The following is a 27,394-nucleotide window of genomic DNA, read 5'->3' as shown; positions in this document are numbered from 1 at the left end:
GCGCGTGCTGAAGGTGCAGGAGCCTGCAGAGGTGAAGGCTTTCGCCGCAGCAGGCCGAGCTGAGCAGGTCAAAAAACCCAATAAAGTTGGTTTAAGGACAAGGTAGATCCATTTGAGGGGGAAAGCAAATAGGCTGGGGTCCAAAATGTTGTTATGCATTAGGAATTCAGAGAGGCAACTCCAGAGGCCTCGCAATAGTCCAGCTAGACGTACGCTGGTTCGGCTGGACTGACTTTAGGCCTAATTAGACAGAAGGCTAATTAATGGAACGGACTTAAAACAAAACAAACTACTCTTATAATGTAATTTCTATAGTGTAGTTATAACTAAGAACATTAATTAGTAAGATAATCAGACTTAATTAATTCATGCAGTTTTAGCCTCCTATAGTAATTGCCTTGACTACAGTAGTACTGTTCTGTTACTTAACATAAAGTAGGCTAATGACTTGTTCCCATTTGGCCACCATGCAACAGAAAAGTTTCTAGGAGAGGAAAGATCCTTATTTTGAGAACTTGAAGCTCTAAATGTCCTTATAGATAAAACCACTCTGACTAATGTGCAAATGGTGCCATTTGGATTTCAGGATTTCCACTTTGTTAGTTAGAGTAGGCCCACTCGATACAGAACAGCTGGTGTAAGAGAAACTAATAAGATCTGATACCTTGTTATAAAGATCACACAGAGGTCAGTAAAACAGACAAAAGCACGGGTCTCATATTTTATCTTTAATTGTAAAATCAAAAAACATTCTTGTCGCTCCAGGAACGAAAAATTTGTTCTGAATAAATAGAAGAAAAAAAAAACACATACTTTTTTAAAACCCCTGAATGTATAGGAAGAGTGAGGAAGAGGAAATTTTATCTTTTTATAAAATAATGAGGAGAGGATGAGGTATGCAGCCTCCCATGGACCCCCGGACTGGACAACCCCCACCCCCCCCACTAGACAGACCCAGAGGGGCCGAGATAAACAGCAGCCGGTTCAATTCTCATGCTTCCACCATCATTCATCCAATCCCCAACCACCACAACCCATCCCATCCCCTGGCCCAAAGCCTACGCACACACAGACCCACACACACACACACACACACACACACACACACACAACAAAGATAATTGTTAATGTGGATTGGGACCTGGGGTGTAGAGGGAGACGCAGAGATGGAGATAGCGATAGAGAGATAGAGCAGAGACCCTGACTCAATCCACGGTGGAAGGAGCGGCAGAGGGAAGCGAGGAGGAGCAGAGGGGGGGGGGGGGTGGGGGGGGCGGTCCGTCAGCCGGCAACACAACAAGCACGCCGGACAGGGCTAATGGATGTTTCCACCGGGGTGGGGGCAATTTGTGCCAACGAGTAAAGCAAGGGGTTTTTCGCCACTGCGGAGAGATGGGATTATGGACGATTGTTATCCATCACGGCACGAGACGGAGACGGAGGGAGGAGGTGGAGACGTGATGGAGCCATGAATGCGGCGTGGGGGAGGGGATGGGAGGGCTGGGGTATCGTCACCATCATTACTCGCTCTCCATGGGAAACTCTAAGCCAATCGGTACACCCTCCCACCGCAATCTTTTATTTGGACTCTTCAAAAAGAAGAAGCAGCGGCTGATGAAATATGCAGAGGGGAGCGCTTTGAAAAATAAATGAAACTAAAAATAACTTAAATCGTCTTCTAGATAATTCAGTGTGTTTTCAAGGGGCGGTGGGGGGAGGGGGGGGGTCAATCATTCCAATTACGCGTATGGGCTGTGGCACATGCAGAACATTTCACAAGTCTGTAACGCACACGGACAACATGGAAAACAAATCCCGTCCATGTGGCTGGACGCGTTAGCACCTGCCATGTACCGGCGTAGCAACAAGTCAGCACCACGTGCCGTCCCGTACGGAGGCAGAGTGCATTACACCACAAGTTCTCTGTTCCTTTTGTACAGGGGCTCCCCAACGACCTAATGGAAGGTCACAAAAACAAAAGAAGGAAACAAACCCAAACCGAACAACACAACAGATAAATCAAAGTTCCGGCACTTTCCCTGGGTCCCCGGTAGAGGAGCAGCCAGCGTTGGTTCCTGGGTAACATTCCGTTCAAGTGAGCTAAAGAGTCGGCTCGGTCGACCTTTCCTCCCTCTTTTTCTTCTTCTGCATCTTCTGGTTTTGTAGGCCGTGCTCTCGAGTGGCACCGTGTGTATGTGTGTGTGTTTCAGTGTGATGTAGTGTGTGTGTGTGTGTGTCCGAGTGTGGGTGTTTGTATGTGTGGACTCAGAAGATGTGTTTGAGGTGCTTGATCCCGTAGGTCTTGAAGAAGACTATGAGGATGAGCGTCCACAGGCCCAGGATGAAGCCGTCTGGAGGGTGCCAGTTCCTCTGCTTGGGTTTCTAGGGACCAGAATACACAGGGAAGGGTCAGAGCGCGTGAGTGAGTGGGTGAGCAAAGTAGAAGGCAGAGAGATAGCATTAAGGATATAAGAGGGGGGATTGGGAGCACGCACACACACACACACACACACACACGGAGAGAGAGATAGATGAAGAGAAAGAGAGAATGTGGACTGATAAAAAGCAGCATAAAAGCAGAAGAAGGGTTAGGGTGGGGAAGAGTGAAGGGATGATGAAAGAGAAGCGGGACCAAGAGATCCAACAGTGCGAGAGGGAAAAGAGGCAATAGACAAGGGGGAGAGAGAGAGAGAGAGAGAGAGAGAGAGAGAGAGAGAGAGAGAGAGAGAGAGAGAGAGAGAGAGAGAGAGAGAGAGAGAGAGAGAGAGAGAGAGAGAGAGAGAGAGAGAGAAAGAGAGAGAGAGAGAGAGAGAGAGAGAGCAGGACAAAAGGAGAGGTGGTGGTTAAAAGTACAATTGAGTGTCTCTCCTGGTGAGACCACGGTCGACTGTGCTGTCATTTGCACACACACACACACACACACACATGGAGGACATCTACACATGCAGTCCCTTAATCGTTCACTTGTCAAGGCCACTCAACACCTTTGTGTACCTGCTGTCTCCCTCCCTCTCTCTCAGCATGCACTGCACAGCCCCCCCCACACACCACACCCAGGGGTGCTCATCAGAGCAGCTGCCCCCCCCCCGGTCGCCTGTTTGTCCCATCCGCTGCCACATCATCACTTTGCGTGGGATTATACTTTGAGATGCGGCCCCCTGCTCATTAAACATGCGCCTCGCCGGGTGTCGCGCATCATTTATATGTAAATGTCCCGAGGAGATGCGTGTGCGTTTTACCTCGAAGAAAACAACATTGAGAGACGTACGGCCGGTAATTCAGGTTGCCTTAGGTGATAGCGGTGCGTGCCAGCAGCGCCTATTCGTCAGTGAATACAAAAGCCTTAACGGCGGTATCAGAGGAGGCGCTCGGTTCTGAGCTGCTGCTGCAGTGGTCAACCAAGGCGACTATTATATAAATAACGGGGCCTGATGGCTGATGACGCCGTTCAAAAAAAAAAAAAGGCATCAATGTACCTGTCACTTCATCACTGCAGCCATCACTTAGTCCGGTTCAGGTTGGGATTCTCTGGCCGTTTCTTTCCGAAAGGCCATGTTTAACGAGCGCTAGTCGACAGGCTTTGGACAGGCTGTCAGACGAGCAGAACCGTCAGGTCAACACGCAGGACGGGTGAGTTTTGTCGCAATGCAAAGGCAGCAGCAGCAGCAGCAGCCCCAGTACGCCATATGTTCACGTCCCTGCACCACCCGCGTTCCCTGCTGCGTTGGGTATCGGGCTGGTGCAAGGTTACAGCCGTCCTGTGCATTCTGCACAATTCACTTCTTAAACATAACGATTAGCACATTATCCCATCGACACAGCGACTCCCAACCATCACACCTTAAGGGCGGCAGTAGCTCAGGAGGTAGAGCGGGCTGGCTGGTAACCTGAAGGTCGCCAGTTCGATCCCCGGCTCCTCCTAGCAGAATGTCGAGGGTTATCCCTGAGCAAGGCACCTAACCTGCTCCCGACGAGTGGGATGTCGCCTTGCGTGGTTGACTCCGCCGCCGGTGTGCATGAATGGGTGAATGTTTGGCAATATTGTCTTTGGGTGGCCAATAGTTAGAAAAAAAGCGCTATATAAATGCAGTCCGTTTACCATCTTCGAATCGCATTTAAGAGAGGGGTGGGTCACATTTTTGCCGCTTTTCCACCGACAGTACCAGCTCGACTCGACTCGACTTGGCCCGCCTTTTTTTGCGTTTCCATTGGCAAAAAAAGTACCCGGTACCTAGTGAGCGAGCGGAGTAGGTACTTTTGTCTGACGTAAACAGGCTGCTGGCCACTGATTGGCCAGAGAGTGACGCCACTGGATGAGTCATGATGAGCGCGACGTCTGAACGTGAAACCCGACACCCGGCCTTCAGTCCACAATAGCGATTGAATTTTGGAAATCCTCCTCTCTAGCTTTGTGTGTCACCACAATCCATAGTCTGAACAGCAAGTACACCAACACCTCCAAGTCCTCCATTGTTGTTTTGTTTAGCCTAGCCAGCCCTGTCTTTTTATGTGTCGTGTGGATAAGTACGTCACTGCAGTTTCACGCATGCTATGTGACGACCCGCCCACGTTGAAGAGGTTCTTTCCTACGACCCGCCCACGTTGAAGAGGTACTTTTTAGAAGATGGAACCGCGACATGCCTGGTACCAACCCGAGTCGTGCCGAGTTAAGTCGTGGCGAGTCAAGCTGGTACTGTCGGTGGAAAAGTGGAAAAAAAACAGCGCAGCGGCTTGGTTGACTTGACAGGGGACAAAGTGACCACTGGTCACTTTGTCACTGGTCACACACCCCCCCCCCCCCCCCCCCCCCGCTGCAGTGACTTTTTGAACTGGACTACTTTTATTGCATCCTGAAATAACACACAAAAGCAGAGGGAATTCTGGGTGTTTTGTGGCAGCCCACCAGAAATGAAACCTCTTATCTGTAAAAATGAACAAAACCAAATCAAAGTGCTCTGAGTGGCTTGGATAGGTAGCGGTAGAGATGACACCATGTAGACTTCCAGTCCGGAAATGTCCCTCCGTGGTTCTGCAGCCCGTCGGTGGAGAGATGAGTCAACATTGTTGTTGTTGTTTTTTGACGAGACACTTCTTCCAAAGGTGTGTTACATTGTACGAGTAGTGCAGAATGAAGTTCTCGGGCCTCACCCGAGAAAGTGTCTCACTTCCCCACGCCCCCAGTCTGTATTTTGGGGTCATTTGTTTCCCTGATGGAGCACTCAGGGGTTCAACCTAAACCCCTCCCCCTGGAAAAAATAAAAAAATCAATGAAAGCCAATAGCCTCGTGTGGTTTCAAAATAAATGAGAAAAACCATCCCTGTGGTGAGGTTCACAACCAGGTGGAATTCATAAGTCTCCCGCTGCAGAGACGCGTCAACAACGTAAACAACCTCCCCGCGCTGGGCTGACCGCCACACAGAGACAGAGAGAGAGAGACAGAGAGTCAGAGAGACAGAGAGAGACAGAGAGACAGAGGCAGGCCCTGGAGATGCGAAGGCGTTCAATGCACCCACTTGGGCCCTACGGAGAATGCCACTACGCCCCGACGCCGCAAAACCCCTGCACAGAACATAAATGCACAGGCACCACACGTTCGCTGCGATTCTCCTTGAGTTCAATGTGGGGGGAGGGGGTACCATGGAGCTCATGAAACAGAACCTTTCGGTGGGGTTGCTATGAATGGTGGGGTTGCTGTGAATGGTCGGCGCAGCGGCTATGGAGGAGGAAACAAAGCCTCAATGTCAGTGTGCAGAGTGAGTGAAAGATCCATGCGTCGGTGGATTGTGTGCAGGGGGCAGACCCGAAGCAGTGCACAGGAGGGACACCCGTATGAGTGGAGGGGTCAGCAACCCGGATACATCACACTAAACTGTGATTGGTGCTAAATGTAGGACACACACACAGAGAGAGCGAGTGAGAGAGTGAGAGCGAGAGAGCGAGAGAGCGAGCGAGAGCAAGACCGAGAGAGAGAGAGAGAGAGAGAGAGAGCGAGAGAGACTCCCCACCTGAAAACAGAGAGGGATGAAGGGCAGCAGAGTTTGGGGAGGGGGGGGGATGCTCATGATAGCATGTGGCTGCCAGCCAACGCTGACCTCAAATGACAAGGGGAAGGTAGCTGGGGAGGCGAGTGCTTGCGTGCGTATTTATAAAAAGGTGTTGGAAGGGAACCAGTGTGTTCACGTGCACGGGCTCCTGTTGGTCGCGTGCATCGCGTGAGGGGGGCGCCCCCCCCTGGACGAGAAGGGTGAGACCTGGGGTCGTTCTCTGAGAGGGGGGGGGCTAGTCCGTGGGGGCGGGTCTACACGGAGAAGCTAATGATACGTGGTTTAGTCATGGTGAAAGAAGAGCTGAGCCCCACACACACACACACACACACACACACACACACACACACACACACACACACACACACACACACACACACACACACACACAAAGTGAAAAGGGCCAAGAAACTTGTCGAGGGAAATGAAAACACGGGCCGACCTTGAGAAGATTAGTAAAAAAACGAGAGGTCCCTTGTTGAACCTTCACTCAGCGCGCCATTCAACTTCCTCTCCGCCAAGGACGGGACCCCGGCCTGCGATGACCTCGCCACATTAAAAGTGCTTAATATTCCGTGTTCCCATTTCCAAAAATCAATTAATGTTTAACAGCTTTGACTGATAGGTGTCGAGAGAAAAAAAAAAAAACACAAGGTCAAATCACAGCACATCAATGGGTCGGTTGTCGCATTTATGCGATGTGTGCAGAATACTGGCCTTGATGTTTGAGCTCCAACTGCAAGAAGAATTAAGGCAAAAAGTACATTGGAAGTACCCAATGAAATGGACCTTTAAAGAATTGGGACAACTGAAATATGTAATAGACTTTAAACAAATTCAGATGACTTTAAAGGACAACTTGTATTCCTCGATCTGGACCACATTTAACATCATTCTGGCTCCTAGGAACTGATGTGGCCAACGATTTTTGAAATTGCAGTCCTGTAATGAGGGGTAAACGCTACAAAAACGTCCACCAATTGCAGTCCCTTCGACCCAAAATGATCTGGAAATAGTATCCAGGCATAGTTACCCTGCAAGAATACAAATATACTTCAACTTAACATTGTGAGGCCTCACAACGTTACTCTATAGTGAGGCCACACGACAGGTTTTCTTGTTTTCTCGATTGTGCTCCGTTTTTTTCCCACCTCCCCATTTGCATTCATTTGCAATGTTTCCCCGTCTCTCTATATCCCCCCAGACATATGGTGTAGCGTCGAGCGGGCGTGAGAACAAATAACAATTTGACGCCAGAGATTGCAAATCACCAAAGCCAGACACACACACACACATATATAAATAGCTGCACAAATAAAAGCGTGACGCATTAGAACAATAAAAAACAAATCATAGAAACATAAAGTATAACGTTGTGGTGGCTCAGTAAACAACCAAAATAAAAGCGCGTTGGGTTGAGTGTGTGAGGGGGCATCGGCGGGAGGGGGGGGGGGGGAGCGGGGTCACAGCACGACTCCATAGTGGAGACAGCTGCCACTGGAGACGGGGCATTAATCACTTCCTCCCTCACATGCACACGGGCCGGCGCATGCGCACACACGCACACACACACACACACACACACACACACACACACACACACACACACACACACACACACACACACACACACACACACACACACACACACACACACACACACACACACACACACACACACACACACACAGCTCTCTCCCTGTCAGTCAGTCAAATTCGGTTCTATTAGGTGTGACTGTCCATGAAAAAAAAAACGGATTGCCATCAAAAGTCAGAGGATTCGATATTGTAGTTCTTCAAAAACAAGTGCATTGCATTAACACCCGCCCACAAATAGAAAGATGCCACACAGCGTCCACACTCTGCCAAATAACACATGGAGGTGCTGCAGCTCTGAGCCCTTCACCCCCGCCCCAGGGCAATTATGGTTAAATAGAAAATCATAAAAAAAAAAAAAAACGGTTGCCAACTGACATGATGGATGACGGCCCATTTTGTTGCCAGGATTGAATTATCGAGTGAGCCTAGAGTGAGATATGAGTCAAACTGACAAGACCCCCGTCCCATCCTCTCCCACCATGTGGCGGTGGCATGCATTCCCAAACAAGCGGTCGTTTAAGTCTCTGCGGTGTCAACGTGACGGGACGTAAACGTTATGCGACGCACGCCGCCTTGCGTATCCACGCACGCGGTTTTGCTGTCCTAGGTTTCGGATCATCCGGAATCATCCGTGTTTACTGTGTTCCCCTGGCTGGTACTTTGCGGCGCAGCAGTACAGGTTCAAAGGTGACATATTATACCACCAGGCGTGAGTGTGATTAGCCGTTACAAGCCGTTTTGAAAATCGGCCTCTTCTCCGTCACACACATCTAGGTGGACACGCCCACTTGTGGTTTCAGAAGAGGCCGATTTTCAAAACGGCTTACAACGGCTAACCACACTCACACCTGGTGGTATAATATGTCACCTTTAACGTGATGTGAAGTAAACATGATGTGACACACGCGGCCTTGCGTGATCCACGCACACGTTTTTTTTGCCGTCCTTGGTTTCGGATCGTCAGAGACGGATTCTCATATTGTTTTTAACACGCTACATGAACCAGACTCAAGTGTTTCCATGGCCCTGGCCGGTAGATTGCGGTGCAGCACAACAGATTTAAGTAGTGGAGACGATGGTTTGACGTTTCTCACTTTTAGATCCCCTGCCATAGCTTCCCGCGGTGCGGAGCTCCTACTTCCTGTCTCATAAAACCTCCCCGGGTGCCAACGACCATGACCGCTCTGCTATTAGTCAGCGGGGGCTGATGTCGTAAGCAGGCGACATGACTCAGAATTATTATAAAAAATACTATTAAAAAGGACGTTGTACTAAAAAAGGTTCACCGATTTCTAATCTGGTGCTTGCCACTGAAGTCACTAATTTAAATGTTTTACACAGCAGTCACTGTCTAGAAGTAGGACTACACCCCTCCCCCTTCATTTTGCCTCATGACACCGGCCAGATATTCAAGTTTGGGTTTCGCAATGAATGGCCGTGGCATTAGGTAGTTCAACAAACTCCAGCCAATCCCACTGAATAACTAAGTTAGCGCTTCTTGCTCTCTTCGCTCTTGCCAAATTCGGTAGGAAGTGAAACAAAGATGTCTTCACCTCTGAGAAAGCCCTTCCCTGCAGATTTATGTTCATCTTTTAACATTGTTATTCTGCCTATTTTGGGTAAACCCCTTCAGTTGCAACACCTTCCTTGGGCACTGTAATTTTTTTAATTTTTTGGCAGACAAGGTACTCCTTGTTCATTGTGACCCCAAACTCACTTCCCAGAGTGCTGATTGGACACATCATCTTTTACATTTCTGAAGAGGCTTCCAATGAGCTGGAGGCCAGACTGCAGAGAGGAACAGAGTGTGAACTCCGATCCGGATGGACTCACTACTCGTTAAGGCTAGTTTCTTTCTACCTGGAGGACTGGATTACATGTTGGTTATAAAAAAAAAACACAATTAGTACCTCAAACAACTCCCAACAAGTAACTTTAAAGTCACAAAGTGTACGATGGAGCCCCTCCCAGTTGGAAGGCCGGAGACTTTCAGAAGTCAAACCACTCAATAAAAATGTACCGTCCACTCTGTGCTATTTTGTGATGCAACCTAGTGTAGCTCGGCTGGCTGGGTGGCATTAGAGAGAGGGGAGAGGTTTAAGAGTGTTGATAGTACAATTCTTGTAAACAAATAGGGAGGTACGGGCATACGAGCCTGCATTTTCTATTTATAGACTATATCATTTATAGGATGTGATTTTATTGATAACATTATGGAAATGAGCATCAACATTGACTGACCCGGACAGATATGTCTGGGTCATTTTAAGCTACTCGCCAGTTACTACACATTGCGGCTTGAAAAATAATAATAATACAGAAATCTGTAAAAAAAAAAATATAAAGAAAGAAAGACTTATGAAATGCCAAAGGTTGTGAAGCAATTAAAAAAAAAAAAAGCTTACGGAAAGCAGCTGGTGTATGAGGACGTGCAAACTGTTGTGGTGGCCCTCCTCTCTTCGTTACGGTAACACACATACAAGTGCGCACACACACACACACACACACACACACACACACACACACACACACACACACACACACACACACACACACACACACACACACACACACACACACACACACACACACACACTAGGGACAGCACCAGCTCAGTTCATACTTAGCTGTTGACACTCGACACATTGACGGATCTTGCACTTGCTGCATGCAGAAATTACTAAAAGGATCACATTCTGTGAAACTCTGATACCAGCTTAAAACATTTGTTAGCATAGAGGGCCTTTCATTTGAAAGTTAACTTTGACAGGGGAGGCACAAGGGACTTGAGATTCTGAGACGTTGTTTGGGACGACTTTGGACAAATTAGTCACTAATAGCGAGAAATTTGGTCAAATAAGTCACAAATTGCGACAAATCTGGTGGAGACAAAAGCACATTGCCTGGTTATAAATTCATATTCTCCTTTTACCGCAGAATCCCATTTAGATATGCATGGGGGCATGATGTCCGGACTGTGGTTCTTGCCAAGGGTAACCCAAATATGAGAAAAAAGTCCTTCATCATTGGGAATTGGACCTAAAAATGTCGTTCCTAGACGTGATCGTAAAGAAAAGAACAAAAACCATATGAAGCCATAATTTGTCCTCACGTCCTCAGCAAAGATGATTAATGTGGTTCTTTTTGCTGCTTTAGCACAAGTGCCAACGTGGGAGATTTAAAAAAGGTACGTTAATGGAAAAACTTTCTAAAGAGAAGGAAAGAGGTGATGTGTGAAGGTCACTGTCGACTGAGTGTCGAAGTTGGTGCACTTCATAATATGAACATGGTCCAGAACATGGGCGTGCTGTGTGTGTGTGTGTGTGTGTGTGTGTGTGTGTGTGTGTGTCTCTCTCTCTCGCTCACCTGATGGATGATCCCAGACACCGGCAATTGGTCCACATAGTACTGTGTTTCTCTCTGCTGGTCCTCAGACAGCATCCTGACATGAAAGAAACACACACACACACAGCTTTTAATAACTTCCTAAAAACCTAGAAAGGGTTGAATCAGCCGCTGAGAACATGAAGCCTTGTGTCAAGCAGTGTGCCGTTATTCAGCGCTGAAGAAAGGAGCTGTCAGTGAGTGGAGCCGCGCTCCAGCGCTCCCCCTGCCAGATGGTGTGTGAGCCTGTCGGGCCCGCTGATTGGCACATTGCTTTGGAGCACAGCCAATCACATGCAGCGTGAAAAACCGCAGAAACAGAACCCCCTGCTTAATTTCCCACCCTTTAGTATTGCTTTATTCCCCGGCAACCAAACAGCCCAACAAAACAAAAAAAAATATCCACCAGAGATGAAATATTCAACTGGGTAGAAAAAAATAAGTAAGAGTGGCATTGGGTGCTTTAACAGGGTCCCTGTTGAAGATCATTTTCGATTTCCATAGCAAACCCATGCATCACATTCTCAACCCCGCCCCTGCCCACACTACCTAGTGGATCCACACTGATTGTGTGGGTAGCGCCTACACAAGGCTGACGCCAGCCGGTGTTCAGTACACAGGAACGTTGTGATTTATACGTGTTGACGCGGGATCTTATTGTAAGCTCGCCACACCTGCACAGGGAAGCGTGTGTCAGCGTGGTTCATCAGTGTGTCAGGGCCATCACTGCTCCGTCAATGATGAACCAGCATGAGAGAGTTGCGATGAAGCAACCTCGCAGCCGTGCGTCGCCAGCCACAGATGCGTCTGCAGGCTGTTACAAGTATTCTGTAAAAGGCTCACAAACCGAGGACTTGTTGCTTATGAAAAATAGACACCGTTTTATGTTACTCAATCTTCGTTGATCGATTCTGGAGGATTTGGCTCCGGGCGGTAACCACGCTGAAAATTTGTAAACTTTGGGCATCCGGTAAGGCTGCCGTGGGGAACGGCCAACAGAGGCCAATGCTTGTTGTTGCCTTAACCCTCCTGAAGCATGCCGGCTGCCGCCTCATCACACTAGAAAATTAAACGATGCAATCTGGCTCTCCAGATGAGATGCTCTTTAAAACGGTGCCGCTTTTAACGGCGGCAATCAAAGAGTTGTCTTCACACTTTGCCGCTGGTTGTCTCATGTGTTTAGCCACTACAGGCGATATGGCTCCCAGCGAGCAGCACCACCTCCCCCCAACTCATCCATCCAGCCAGCCATCACCCCACCTTCAGGGAGCTATGGCCGCTCTGCAGGGCCTGCATAAGTCACTGTCTAGTGGGCCATGTCCGTGTGTGTGTGTGTGTGTGTGTGTGTGTGTGTGTGTGTGTGTGTGTGTGTGTGTGTGTGTGTGTGTGTGTGTGTGTGTGTGTGTGTGTGTGTGTGTGTGTGTGTGTGTGTGTGTGTGTGTGAGTGAGAGTGAGTCTGGGCAGCTGGCCTGGAACTTTCCTTAATTAGCCAATCGAGTGGGCTGTAACCTCTGGCGTAATGATCAACCACACCGGTTTGCAATTCACCGATGGCTAGGTGAAGCCATTAATTTTCTCCCAGCCAACCCCTCCCCCCCTCCCTCCCTCCTCACCCTATCCGTCCCCCCTCCATCTTCTGCCCATTTATTTATTATTTCTTCTCTTCGCCCAGTCTTCTCTCTCCCTCCCTCTCTCTCTCTTGTCAAGCTTTCTGGAGAAAACGTTCTCTCTCTGTACGTCTTGTTCTCTCTGTCTGGAAGACATGTGAGCCTTCTGTGTGTGTGTGTGTGTGTGGGAGGGGGGTTGGAACATAACGTCCAGCTGAGCACTTCCTGCCTTGGCGTGCGTGTGTGAGCGAAGATAACCAGACGCACGAGCAGATATGTAGGGCCCCGGCCCGAGAATGAGACAGGCCATTCAGACCAGACTGATGTTATTCCCAATACTCCCAATACGCCTTTTATTCCTCCTTATTAAAGCCTTCCAATCTGAAAGCGACCACTGACCCACTTCATTATAACACAGGTCATGTCACTTTCTTCCAGCACCTGTGGAACCCAAACCCCAACTCTGAACCACACTAAATATATAAATCGCAGTAGATCAGATACCAATATTTACAGTTGCAACACAACGGCACTTAATAATCTTTGTGATATCATATTGTGAGGTCCCTGCTGATTACTGCCTTAAGCCCATCATGAAACAGGTCTGCACGGTCTGTGTGAGTCACTGTTGACTCGCAGTGGAGGCTTCTCCAGTGAGGAGAGGGAGGAAGATCCTCCTTAACATTGTTGAGAATAAAAAAATGTAGCTTGCCCAGACTACTGTAATGAATTAATGCCTTTATGCTTTAATGCTTTTGTATATGTAATGTTCGTTTCCCTGGGTAAAGGAACATTAGCACCCCCTATCACCTATTGAATATTACTGCCAGAGGACGTTCCTCCCTCAGCCTCCATTGACTCTCATTAATTTCTCGGGCACTACTGGCGGCCGGTGAATAACATGGGGTTCAATGGGAGAGGAGGAAATTCCTCCTCTGAGTGGGTGGGACTAGCTAAGGGATCTGAATTCTGTCAACGTTTCACGAATAGGTGAAACGTTGCGTATGCCTCGTTTCCACCGAGCGGTGCACTACTGTTCGTTGCAGTACAGTGCAGCTCTGTTTGCTTTTATTGGCGTTTCCACCGAGCGGTGCGGTTCGGTGCGGCTCGGTTCGCTTATATTGGCATTTCCACCACCAAAAGTTGGGCAAGATCCCAAAATAAACACGCTGAGCCTACCTATTTTTCGACACTCCTCTGTTGGGTAACCAAGCCGTCTGAAAGGGTGGCGAAAACGTGGAGCTACACACGCCGTTATTCTGAAATTACTTAAAAAATATCCCTTTTGGTATGACCAGGTTACTGATATCTTTGCAACACAAACAGCGAGGAGGATTGACTTGATCTATAAGATGAATAAATTAATGGCTTAACACCATTCTGAAACAACCATTAACATCCACATTTGCCTCAGAAAATGTTAGGCTTACAGCCCATGTAAATAGTTGTGAAATTATGTTATTTTAATTGTTTGTTACTCTGACCGTTCCATTTGATATTGTGGAAAGGATGTTAGTGAATGATTCAGAGCATGATGCATTTTAAATGGCATCACTTTTGGTCTTGTGTCTTCATTTTTCTTAAAAAACAATTGTAGCTGAAAATAAACATAGCCAAATTACAACCAATAGCTTCAGTCATTGAGGGCAAAAATAGGCCCAATGATAGGCCCAGATTTTTTAATTTAGTTTTACAAATCAAGAGTAGGCCTGATTTGACTAATTGGCTTTGCATCCTTTCCTTCTGCCTTTGTAGTCCAAGACATGCTGCCCACCAGCTTTCAAAGTACAATGCTGCCACTGGTGGATTTGTATCAATTTTATTCACATAATTATCCCTCCCTGCTAGTAGTTCACAAAAAAAACCCTGAAACAACTTGAGTCTCACATACTTATGCCATCATATGCCACTAACAGTGCAAGCAGGCCAATGGCAACCAAGCACACAGTCCTTCCTCCCTCACTTTAAAAACCAGCTGCCACTGCTGTTGAGTGAAATGTACCGGCGGTATGTATGAACGCTCTTTCATTCATTCAGGTGAAAACTCCTTATCACTGTCTCTCCCCTTCAATCATATCGAATGTGGTATATGTACTTCTGTAGCAGTAGGGGGCAGAAGGTTATTCCAGCCTTGGCCAGGGAATCTTCCCATTGTTAATGGTCTGGGGAGTCTCATTTTGTGGCTGAAGGAGGTGCTGGCTTGACGAGAGGCCAGTACTAGAAGCATGTGGTATGTGATGCTATGCTAATTTATGCTAACAGTCTTTTCTTTTAGGAACATTCCTTTATTTTGTGCCAACCAATGGATTTATTTTTGTTTATTTATTTTTGGACTGTTTCGGAGGAAATAACTCTTTTTTGCACTCTTTTTTTTCCGAACACAATTGCCCTTGTTTTTGCCCACTCTCCCCAATCCGGTTGTCCATATCCCGAATACGTGGGGTGACCACGGCGGTCCCTAACACACTCACTCAAATTAATTAAAACTCCATGATTAAAGATGAAGGATGCACCTTGATCAACAAGCAGCTAATGGTTAATTAGTCGGCCATTTCACTTCACAGATGAGACTGCATCAGGTGAATGGGATGACGCATTACGGTGTCCACTCCATACTGTAATTCACTTAATGGAAGACCCAGGAAAATACTCTTCATTCGAGGAGACAGAGAGACAGAGCGATAGAGAGACAGTTCCCAGAGGAATGGGGGACAGAGCGAGAGAAGTGAAAAGACAAAGCACTGGTTGCGTTAAGCCTTCCACATTAAGAGAGATTGTAGAATAAATCCTCGACAAATGATCTGTGATACCTCAGTGTACAGAGGGATTAGCAGGACAAAAGGGCTGTGCCTGGGAGCGGCTCTGATTCATCCACAACACATGTCATATAGCATGTGATCTGGTGTAGCAAGGGTGAATTTGCAATGTGTGTGGGATTTTGCAACTAAAAAGTACTAAATAAGGAAATCATGATTAATATTATAAAATGTATTGAAAGGGTAACCCCTTTAGGTGAACCATTCAATCCAGAGTCTGTGAGCAGAGGGAGGGAGGAATGGGAGGGAGTTTACGGACCTGTTACGTACTTGTGGACCCTCCTTGCGTCCACCACAAGGGCCTGACGTGCGCCTCGCAAAAACTGTAACCTTGCGTCGAGGCGACGCATCAGCAAGGGCTGTGATTGGTCCGCTAATGTAAACCCGACACAGACGTGTCATTGTCCAACCATAACTCTGCCTTTACACATTTTACTTACAAATCAGGAAGGGAGATTGTTCTGATTTATAGAACCGATTGATCAGTCACTATTAATTGGAAACAAGACTTGTTTTGGAGTCTCACACCAGCACATGGACCTGAACGAGGCAGCAGCCGGCCGGCCTCTATAAGTATGGTGCGTTATCATTGGTCGTTTATCTTTCCGGGGAAAAACAAAAACCTCTACTAATCAGCCAATGAATCAGGAGATTGCGGGTTTCTTGCATCATTATGCTCTCTCTCTCTCTCTCTCTCTCTCTCTCTCTCTCTCTCTCTCTCTCTCTCTCTCTCTCTCTCTCTCTCTCTCTCTCTCTCTCTCTCTCTCTCTCTCTCTCTCTCTCTCTCTCTCTCTCTCTCTCTCTCTCTCTCTCTCTCTCTCTCTCTCTCTCTCTCTCTCTCTCTCTCTCTCTCTCTCTCTCTCTCCTGGGTGAAGTTTGTGTGTTTATCTACAACATATAGAATGTGGCCAACTGTGTCAAACTCAGCAGGCGAGCACCAGAACATTTATGGCAGATACATCTTAATTACTGATGGCTTCCAACCATGTCAGATATGTAAATTCCATAAATGTCTCAATTAAAAGCCTGCTGAGTGGAATACCAAACAGAGCTTAATCTGCAAGTGTGTCCTAAGTGTATAAGCCTAAAATAGAGATCTGAAACTCAAATATAGGATTCATTTATCTAATTGCATTTTTCCCAAACGTTAACTAGGCACCTCATAAGATTTTGTTATGAGATTTACGTGTCTGTGACTCTGTGACTGACTAATATCAGTCAATATTTTAAAAAGTAAGTCAATATTTGATCAAACACCGAATGTGCAGGTGCAAACATATTGGCTTAGACTGCGCACTACTGACATCTAGTGGACGACAACCCTCAACACACTCAACACGTGCGCCTCCCAAAAATTGTAACCTTGCGTCGAGGCAACACATCAGCAAGGGCTGTGATTGGTCCGCTAATGTAAACCCGACGCAGAACCAAAACAGGTTCACGACTGCGTGGTCATTGCGTTGTGTCAACGTCCGACAACCCTCAACACACTCTACACTCTTCATGTGCTTCATGTATACACCAATGGGTCAAGCGCTCCATTTTAGCAGAGTGAATCAATGTAATTAACTAGAGCTGTGCTAAATGAGTCCCAACTACTCATTATGGGACTAAACACCGATTCAACAATTTGGCCTGGGGGCTCCTTTCATTGGACAGATGAAGTCAAACGTGACCAATCAGTCTGTCTGTTGCATGAATGCATTTTCGGTTGAATGACCGACGGTTTTGTGAAATCTGTTTGTTTGTTTGTCACCAAGGTCAGGTTTACATAATTCAATGACTTCTGCGCTCCCTACGGCCTATGTTAAGATTGCTCAATTATTAATGTCCTGAAGCAATCACAAAATAACAGTTGTTGTATTATAATTACGGTTATCATTCTGTTTTCACTATCGCTAGGAACATGAACACAAACAACAACAAACATATAATTAACTTACTTCTCTGGCAAATGCTCCATGGGGCTCGTCAAGTCGATGGTTTCCATGGTGATCTCCACTTTGCGGACGCTTCCGAAGAAGTCTGTGATGAGGACACGTCCTGGGTCCCTCAGGAAAAGGTCAGTACGGTGGCCTGGAGTGGACACACACTGACTCTTGGGGCACACCTTGAACTATCATTCAAAAACAAAAGAACAGCAAAGAAAACCTGATTCGAAAATATCGTTCTATGACGCAATGGGGTGATTACATTCACAATGAGTGTGCTGTATTTGTAGTTTATTAGCTCATCATAGATTATTCCAACAGAGCCTGCCTCAAAGGCACCTCCAGCACTTTTCAGGACTTTTTGAACCATGCTGCTACGAATTGATTTTGTAGTCGCTGCCATTCGTGTGTCCGTGACACCCATACTTTTCAAACGTTTCAAACTCCTTCAGAAACTGTACTTGGCAAGAGGTGAAGGATTATTGTCCAAGCAGCTGGCAACCAGACGTTCTCGTTCGGCTCATGAGCTGAGTGTATACATATGGATAATAAGCTTTAAATAATCTAATAATGTCTACAATTAGTTGATCAATTATGGATTATCACTGGGAGTCAAGGCATTTAAAGGGAGGGGAAGCAACTTGGAGAAACCAGCCATAGTAAGCTAGATTTGACATAGTAAGCTACATTTTTAAGTATTCAAACGAAAAAATGCCACTGCTCTGTTCTGCCCTCCCTCATAGCCACTCACCAAAAGTAGTCTCAGCAGTAGGTCTTTCTAAGGTTAAATGGCGGGTAAGGAACACTTGGGCCAGATGTTCACTTGATCAACAATAGCAAAGGATACAATTAAACGGTTCACTTAAAACAATGCTTTTTATGAAACACACCCACACACAAACACACAGGTGTGTGAGTGGGCTGATATAGGACAGCTTTCTCCCTCGATGAGGGAGCTCAACGGCAATAAAATGAGCACTAGAGAGCCCAAGGCCCTGATTGTATTGGCGAAGGTGTTGTGGAGAAGAGACGGCCTTGGCCCATGCCTAATCTATAACTACCTTGGGTATTAAGACTGCAGGATTAATCCTCTTAAAGAGTGACTCAATAGTGTGTTACTGGACAAAGCTCTTCCAACATTGCCCCTTTTTCCACACATTAAATCAATGAAGGAAGCTTTTTATCTAAAATAGCTTAAAAATAGCTTGAGAACGTCCTGGGAAATATGAGGCTGGGATCAAAGGGCAGCCATTGTAGAACCAGAGACAGACAGCGTTTGTCTTCCTTTAAAGTGCAAGTGATAAAAAATATTGTTTTTGCTCCTTTCCACCTCAGGGAAAATCACATTATTGATCCAACTCTTCACACACTAGGTGTGAGAGAATACACAGCCTTCCTTCCAAACAAAAGGGAAAGAAGTGGGAAATCAGAGTAAATGTGGCACACCATTCTGCGCTAATCTTACTTATCAGACAGATCGCTCATGATGGGGGTGTGTACAAGTTGACCAGGTGTGAGAAAGACACACACACACACACACACACACACACACACACGACAAAGGCCAGCAGTATAGATGGATATTTGCCAGTCTGTTTTAAGTGCGGCTGCCCGGGATGGTCTGGCATTAAGGTAGACGACCGGCCAGCCACTCTTTCATGTTTTATAAAAAGAGACCGTTCTCTTCAGACCAGCAGACTCATAAGACCTGCGTTTGGGGCTGAGTCCCCTGTGGAGACATCGATAGGTAAGCCGTACCGTCTGTTGGGCTGTGGACCATGGTAGCATCCCCAGCCCCCAACAGACACCCACATCTTCATAGGAACCCCCACCCTGCAACCATCTCGGAGTTCTTTCTTCTTAAGCTCCCCAACTCGCAACATTTCCAAGGACATCCAGGCAAAGGGAAAGGTCCCCCTTGATGCTCATCATACTTGCAGACGAGAAGAGCGGTGGTGGCGTTATTCAAACTCCAAACGAGTGCCGGGGTTTTTGGTTGTTACCTAGGTTATCTATAGAGTTTATCAAATGCTAAACTCGCTGTTCTCAGCTTTGAACATTTATGGTATGGGTATGACCAAGAACGCAATCGTGTGCTGCGTTAGATATCAGCTCATATATGAGAATAAACAGCTCAACACTATTCTGTGTGTGTGTTCAGGAGACTCGGATCACCAGCCTGGCTCACTCGCGTAGCACAGAAACATGTAAAGAATAGCTGAGATGGATGCTCCGTTAACCCTAACCGTACGTTAATGAACACGAAACACACCCAATTAAACAACACACCCCTGTGGGCGCACACACACACACACACACACACACACACACACACACACACACACACACACACACACACACACACACACACACACACACACACACACACACACACACACACACTTAGCATTTAGCCTAAAGTCCAAGTAGATGAATTGGGAATGTGCAAGTGGAGGACAGACTCTTAAACACAGAACAGAGTGCTGTCCACCCACTCAACACACTTTCAGAGGAGTGTCCTGTTCCTTCTCAAGATTTGTTCCTCTACCCACACACACCACCAGCACCCACATCCACACAGTGGTGTCAGAGGCTTACCAGCTGGTTCATGTTGGTGGTGCTGGAGGGGTGGATGTCCTCCAGGAACTCCAGCAGGTAGAAGGTGTAGCGGTCCATCAGGTGCACTCCGATGGCCAGGTCAGGCTGGTGCTGAGATGGAGAGGCGGAGAGACAGCGGGAGTTTAACAAACCACAGCGTTGCAATGCAACCTGATGAACAAGCCTCCGTGGTCTTATGCAGGTTTGCCTCCAACAAGGGTTAAAGTTTAAGGAGGTTTTATAGAGAGAAGAGGTGTTAGAGGAATTAGAGGTGTACAGATTTAGGTGTACACCTAAATCTGTAGAGGTGTGACGGTCCCCTGTCTAGTGTTGATGTTCGGATGTGGTTAACCAATTATTGTTTTTCCTATGCGTCCTTGAACATACCATCAACAGAGTACAGATTGGGAGCACCTGGTGCAGGCACTCCTGAAAGGATAAAAACCCTGGCTCAACTCTGCTCTGGTCTCTCTCTGGCATTCGGCTGCATCTCCGCCAGCAGCACATTTCTTTGTTTGGTTTCTGCTTTGTTTTCGCTTCACAACAGTTACACCTCATATTGCTCACACATCCACATTTACATTACTGATGTTACTGACTGACACACTTCACATTGGTACTTTTAGCCTCAGTTGTTTAAGTTAATCTAATAAATTCATTTATTTTTTGCCATACTATCGTGTCCAGTGCCGTATTTGTCATAGCCTAGGAGCCGGGTTATGACAAATTTGGGGCTTGTCTGGGATTTTGTCATGTGAGCAATATGGGGTGTAAATGTAAAGCGAAAACAAAGCAGAAACCAAACAAAGAAATGTGATGCTGCTGCTGGCGGAGATGCAGCCGAATGCCAGAGAGAGACCAGAGCAGAGTTGAGCCAGGGTTTTTATCCTTTCAGGAGCGCCTGCACCAGGTGCTCCCAATCTGTACTCTGTTGATGGTATGTTCAAGGATGCATAGGAAAAACAATAATTGGTTAACCACATCCGAACATCAACACTAGACAGGGGACCGTCACAATACATACATAGAATTACACAGCCACAGACGCCCAATAGGTGGTGCTGTTTCCTCACAGCACCAGAGAACAGGATTGGGTTTCTATTGGCTCTGTATTGTATGATTGCTGTCACTTTTTCTGCACATAAGTGACAGCATTCTTTGAGTGCAGTGATAAAAAAATATGTAATCACAGCTGACAATCAGGGCTTTATTTAACAACTTGAGACTTTAAAAACATACTTAAATTATACTAGGAAGACTTGATTGTGCCATTGCATTTGTGGAGATCATTTAACTCAGTTGGGGTAATTTCATGTTTAGTTAATTATGCTCAGGGCTATGGCTGATTGCAAAAAAGGGGTCTATAATAATGTCAAGCACTAAATCAGCAGCTTAATGGTGAATGATAATTGTAGCGACTAGTATCCAAAAACGAAGCAGTCGCTGAGAGGCTGAGTGTAGGGTGTCAGCTGAATGTCCGACGCGCTGTACTAAACAAAATATTTGCTGAGATCAAAGAATCCGTTTACCGGTTTTTATTGTAGAAGTATGACAACTTATCATAATGTGCTCAAAGTATAAAGAAAATCAATCACAGCGATCAAAGCAAAAAATACGGCCTCCCAGTAACTCACCCTCTCTTTATTAATTACTTCCGCCCGCACCAGCGCACCTGTGATTATATTAACTAGATGTTACCGCCCATATGATCATTACCCAATTACTGTGATAACAAAATAAACAACAAAAGTTACGAAATATAACAACCAAAATAACCCAAATATAAACCACAAAATTATCTATTTCCATTAATAAATACCTTCATGGCTCCTACAATAATGATCAACTCGTGTTTGTACTGTTGAGTAGTAGTACTGTGAGTTAGTCACTGTTATACTAATGTGAAAAAATACATGGAGAAGTGCCCATGTGTAACCTATTGCAATAGAAATGTCCCTCGCAGACAGTTGGAGCCGTTTGTCTTCAGAGGCAGTGATAAACCACCATTAGCTTATTTTTCAGATAAACAATTAATAGGAAACGCCAACCACTCATCCAACTTTAATAATCAGAAGCTCCATGTTTCTGCAGTCCAGGCTTAAAACGCCAACCTTAATATTCTTAAATGACACTACATTTAGGCGCTTAGTAGACACGGTAATCAAAAGCAATCAGAGGATGCTGTCAAAAAATATAGCAGCTATAGAAGTGGTGCGCAATCTAGTCAAAAATATTCTTGACTGTGCTGAAAAGCCATCGGAAATCAGAAAGAGACCTTTTATTTTGACCTTATTAAGTAGATATTTTCATTGATTATTCTATTTTCTAAATTAAATACAGATATATATCAATTTTTTTTTATCTTCAGCATTGCTGAAGTAATCTCATTGTACAGCTGGGCTGTTCTGATTAGATGTGAATTGCAAAAACACAACAAGCTAGGCCCCCCCCCCCCACTCCGTTGATACAATCGCTGTTCGTCAAAGGGGTACACAATTGCTGGCTCCCAGGAAGCAGGTGATTTCCCCACCCATATCTCATAGAAGCCCACAGGTAACTCACAGACAGAGAGTCCTCTCCGACCTGGCTGCTGGCCAGGGCCATCAGGTTGGGAGAGTAGAAGCGCTCGTACATGGAGGCTCCCTGGCATGTGTCGATGATGAACAGCAGCTCGTTGTACCTGCGCGCGCACACACACACACACACACACACACACACACACACACACACACACACACACACACACACACACACACACACACACACACACACACACACACACACACACACACACACACACACACAGTTCCAGGTGGCTGGTAAAATACTTTTCAATGGGGCCAAAATGAAAAGTTCAGTGGCCAGATCCAAAGGAGTTAGGAGAGTGAAAATCAGTCCAATGATTGTACAGAAGCTGGGAGAAGAAGATAGCCACAAAAATGTTTCCATTTCAAAAGCTTCCAAAGACATCATATTTATATAGTAAATAATCTTCAAGAATGTATAGTTTAATGGTGGCTTCATGTTAGACTGAAATAGCATAATAGTCTGTGCAGCATTTTATCTCTTTTATTTCACAAATAAATCAACATCTTTGTTTCTACACAACTCCCTGGGAACTCCCCATTAAATTGGAATTGACAAGTCAATTCTGGAGTGAGATCCCCTAAAAATAAGAATAGTCTTTTGTACATTTGTATTATACCCAGCAACAAAACACCAAGTTCGCCTGAAAGCGAATCTCATCATGCAACACTCCTCCTCTTCTCATTGGATTGTATAATACCCAACCTTCCACCCAAAAATCATCCTCCAGACACCAGTTGCCATGACGACCCCCGGAAACCAAGTCTACCCGGTCCGGTCTGAACACCCACGTTCACACTTCACACTTTTGCCATGTCCCCCGCTTCCTTCTGTGATCAAAGGGCCTGGTTTCCCTACTAATGGGTCCCAATGGGGAAGGGGAGGCTGGCTGTTAGGGTGGGAGATCTATCGGTCTCTCAAAGGCCAGTGGGCTGTAGTGAAAAGTCCCCAAGGCCGCTGTGATATGTTCTTCAGCAGGCCAGACATAACTGCCCTAGCTCAGAGTGCGTTGGGTGGGGAGGGACCCAATGCGACAGTGGTGCTGCCTTGCACGTACAAGCCTAATCTGAGCCTTGTTTACTGTCCCTCCATGCGCGCGCACATGCTAATCAACCACCGCTAGCACCTTGAACGGGAACGGCCCATTCACAAATAGTCCATTAATTACAGCAGAGTCGAGGGAGGATGAGAGACCCATAGCTCTCCCACCCATAGCTCTCCCAGGGGGGGGGGTTGTGATAACAAGCACATGTTAACCACGGAGCGTGTCTCTCCCGTCTGTCCCAAGGGGGCTCTGTTGTTAACTGAATGAAAGCCTTAATCAGTGGAAGAAGATGCATTTCAACCCGGTATTAGCCAGCCGTAACGAGTGATGTTTAGCAGAGCTGGTGCAGTGCAATTATTTCTATCTATGTCTCTTTTATGTTGTTGTTTTTTGTACCTTCTCTTCTGCCACATCTGCTCAAAGGCGTCGGCCAGCTCTACGTTACTGATCTCCTCCGAGTCCTGGAACTTCAGGAAGCCGTTCCCGCCATGACCTGGAAAACAAACAAAGGAACAGCAAAAACAACAGTAAGAAAAAAAACACAGTCACTTCACAAATCAACACAGCATTTGGCCTCAAGTCCAAGTAGTGGTCTGACCTGGAGACAAAATTGGGAATGTGCAAGTGGAGGACAGACTCTTAAAACACAGAACATTAGAGCGCTGTCCACCCACTTAACTCCGTGGCTACAGCTAGTCATCTTTCAGCGATCTGTTCCTTCTCAAGAATTCGTCCGTCGCACACACACACACACACACACCCCCACACATAGTCTTAGCTATGGGTATGGTTTGTAGGCAGGTAGCGTTAGGACAGCATACCGGTCAGGTAGATGAGGATGTTGCTGCGGTCGTCCGAGAGCAGACGCTTGGAGCGAGGCGTGCTGGGGGGGAGCCGGCCCGTCAGGACACGCAGGAAGTTCTCCACCGTCACCTGGGCCACAGGACAAAGGGTGGATCCCGTGTGCATGGTTTAAGGTTCAAAGGATGTGTCCAAGGTTCAATACATCCTAGCATAGGAGGTGGTGCAGCCCTGGATCATTCCAAAACATTTAAGGGGAGCCGATGAGATGTCATCGCCCTGAGATATCGTTAGATTTCAGTATTATAATTTCTAACATTTGAGTATAATTTATGCGCTCAAATTTCTCACAATTTATACAATGAAAAAAGGATAATGAGGCGCATCTAACAACTGGAAACACCCAGCTTGGTTTATGGGGGATGTAGGCGTTGATTGGGGGGGGGGGGTGAGCTGTCTCTCAGATTGAATGGCAGAGGCTTGACAACATACGCAAGTCTCTGGTGCATCGCCACCTAATCATTATTAACAAAGCCTAGTCACGGCTAGATTGTGCAGTTGATTGACAGCTGAAAAGCAGCTTAATTTAGAACGTTATCCTGCTTTTGATTGTTAAACCAAAAAGAAAAACAAAAACGTTTTAATCCTTTAGACCCCATTTTTCCTTGATGTCCTCGTGAGACTTTTCAAGTACGTCATCACAGCCTGCCGTCGAGCATGCGTTCACGCCGCCCCCCTGAGTGCGTGTGACGGACACAACGCAAACACAGCCAAAACAACCCGAGACAAAGCACAAGTGCACTACATTACACCGTGGGCCTGTGATGAAACAAAGCACCTGGGTGCTCCCGTGTTTGAGGACATATGTGCTATCGAGCAATTTCCTGCTGTTGCAGATTAGAAGACAATCGGGGTAAACCATGTAATCCTAAACGACTGCATCTCACCAGAGGAGCAGAAAAAGACTAATTAAGAAGAATAATTAGACTTGGTTTTGATTGTGTAGGACTTAGGGTTGCAAATTTTGTGCATTTTCCTTAACCGATGAATCAATAGTCAATGAATCGTTAAGAATTAATAACATTTTAAAAACATGTATTTTTCTATGTGTCTTTCATTATTTTTTAAATGACAAGAATAATAACACAATAAGGCTCTCGCTCCAAACAGCAGTTCTTGTCAGCCTGTCCTTATTCAACAAATGGTGCTGCCAAACAAAACAATGTCAAATGTGGCGCAATTACTGTGACTAGACTATCAAGGCAGACTAACCAAACCCTTTTTTTGAGAAATGGTACATAAAACCTGCATCAATCAGTTAATACACATTTAAAATTGGTTTAATTCTTAACTGCTATTAAAAAAGAATTATTCAAAACCCTCAGACAACATAAAAAAAAGAGAAAAGCAGGACTTGCTTTAATATTTGTTCTTTATAGCAAGTATTAGTAGAAGTAGTAGTAGTAATAGACATAGTATCTGGCCTCTAGTTGACACACATTTAAGTGTCTGATAAATGTTTCCAGATGGTTCTCTTTGTGTTCTTGCACAATCGAAGCCTACCTCGTAACCCCGGTAGTCGACTTCCACATCGTCACCATAAACATTCAGCTCCATGTTCTTGTGGCTGAAGACTGTGGCTGGCTTTGGGTTTCTATGGTTACAAGCCATATCATCTGCCAGCATCAGTACAATGCGGCTGAAAATCAAAAATACATAAAAGTGTTAGGTTAGTATAGTATTAAGTTATTATATTTATAGACCACATTGATCATTTTAGGTGGTGGTTGAGAGTAACAAAACAGTCGGGATTTGAGCATTTAATTTAAGAAAAGCAGCATATGATTGTGGTAATATTGTACCTGTAAGGTGTTGATTAACTAAAATGAATTCAAACATTTAACGGATTTGTAAACCCACGTCAGCATTTATTTATTCCTGTCAACATATTATTATTGTTATTACGGTGGTATCCCATTCACCTGTCGGGGATCCCAAGCCTCTTGACGCTGCGGTAGACTGAGAGGGTGTTGGCTACATGACGGTAGTTGAACCAGAATCTAGACGTGCACACCTATTAAGAAGATTCAAGACGTTAAAAATTGCTTGATTTTTTTTTACTGTACTTCAGATTTTAACTACATGATATGGCTCTTTACGACTCACCAGTACTGCCCAGTTGTTAGTATGTCCACTATTGAAGAACTGACTTGCTTTGTCCTAATGGAAGGAGAACATGTATTAAGATTGGATATCGCCTAGTTTTGCGCTCCCTTGCGTCACATAAGCGAGTAAGTTTAGGATTTGAAAGGGGTTCATTGAAATAAAATACAGCACATTACACACAGTATATCAATGGAGGATAGCAGGCTACATGGCAGGTGCACTGCTAAAATGACAACGAATAGGCATACATTTATGCATTTTATCATTGATTATACTATATGTATTAATGCTCAACACTTACCTCGATATTATTAGTGCTCACTAGAAGAGATAAATTAAATAAACTCAATAAAACGAATATTTTGACCGTACAATGCCCAGCCATTGTGATCGCGGAAGTAAAGCCAACAGCTGGGGCTGAATCGACCAATGACGGAGGACTTCCTGAAAGGAAGCTTTTTCAAAGTAACAGCCTCTGCCAAATACTGCTACATTATTCCATTTTACGTCCATGTGTACGCCCATGCAAATCGAACAAGTTATTACAAGATATGAATGTAATATAACAAATAAAAAATAGTATTCATTCGATTTTATATAGTCATATAATCTTACTCATTCAGATATATTTGATATATACAGTAAATAACATATGAATGTTAGGCTACTGGTATGCAACTTTTTGTTTATAGGTAAGCCTTTTGTGTGTGTGTGTGTGTGTGTGTGTGTGTGTGTGTGTGTGTGTGTGTGTGTGTGTGTGTGTGTGTGTGTGTGTGTGTGTGTAGACATTTTCAGAGTGTAGACATTTTCATTATA

The 27,394-nt window shown here is 45.7% G+C and overlaps 1 protein-coding gene across 2 annotated transcripts; it reads right to left on the bottom strand.

Annotated features, from left to right (window-relative positions):
* Nucleotides 1-713: 713 nt before the first annotated feature.
* pigk (phosphatidylinositol glycan anchor biosynthesis, class K) lies at nt 714-26,987 on the bottom strand. Of its 2 annotated transcripts, none has more exons than XM_084481190.1 (11): nt 26,880-26,987; nt 26,579-26,632; nt 26,395-26,486; nt 25,976-26,111; nt 24,433-24,544; nt 24,008-24,104; nt 22,543-22,660; nt 19,981-20,091; nt 17,395-17,567; nt 11,011-11,086; nt 714-2,382 (listed from the first exon to the last, which is right to left on the bottom strand). In XM_084481190.1, the coding sequence occupies exons 1-11, from the start codon at nt 26,961-26,963 to the stop codon at nt 2,266-2,268; spliced, it is 1,170 nt and encodes a 389-aa protein (XP_084337316.1). In that variant the 5' UTR covers nt 26,964-26,987; the 3' UTR covers nt 714-2,265. The 2 variants fall into 2 exon arrangements, with proteins under 2 accessions (XP_084337316.1, XP_084337317.1); XM_084481191.1 differs by lacking the exon at nt 714-2,382 and adding an exon at nt 8,416-10,698.
* Between the last annotated feature and the right edge of the window lie 407 nt (nt 26,988-27,394).

The sequence above is a fragment of the Micromesistius poutassou genome, assembly GCF_964030765.1.
Source record: "Micromesistius poutassou genome assembly, chromosome: 16".
Classification (NCBI taxonomy): domain Eukaryota; kingdom Metazoa; phylum Chordata; class Actinopteri; order Gadiformes; family Gadidae; genus Micromesistius; species Micromesistius poutassou.
Note: the sequence above shows the minus strand (reverse complement) of the source record. Positions and strands in the feature narration are given on the sequence as shown.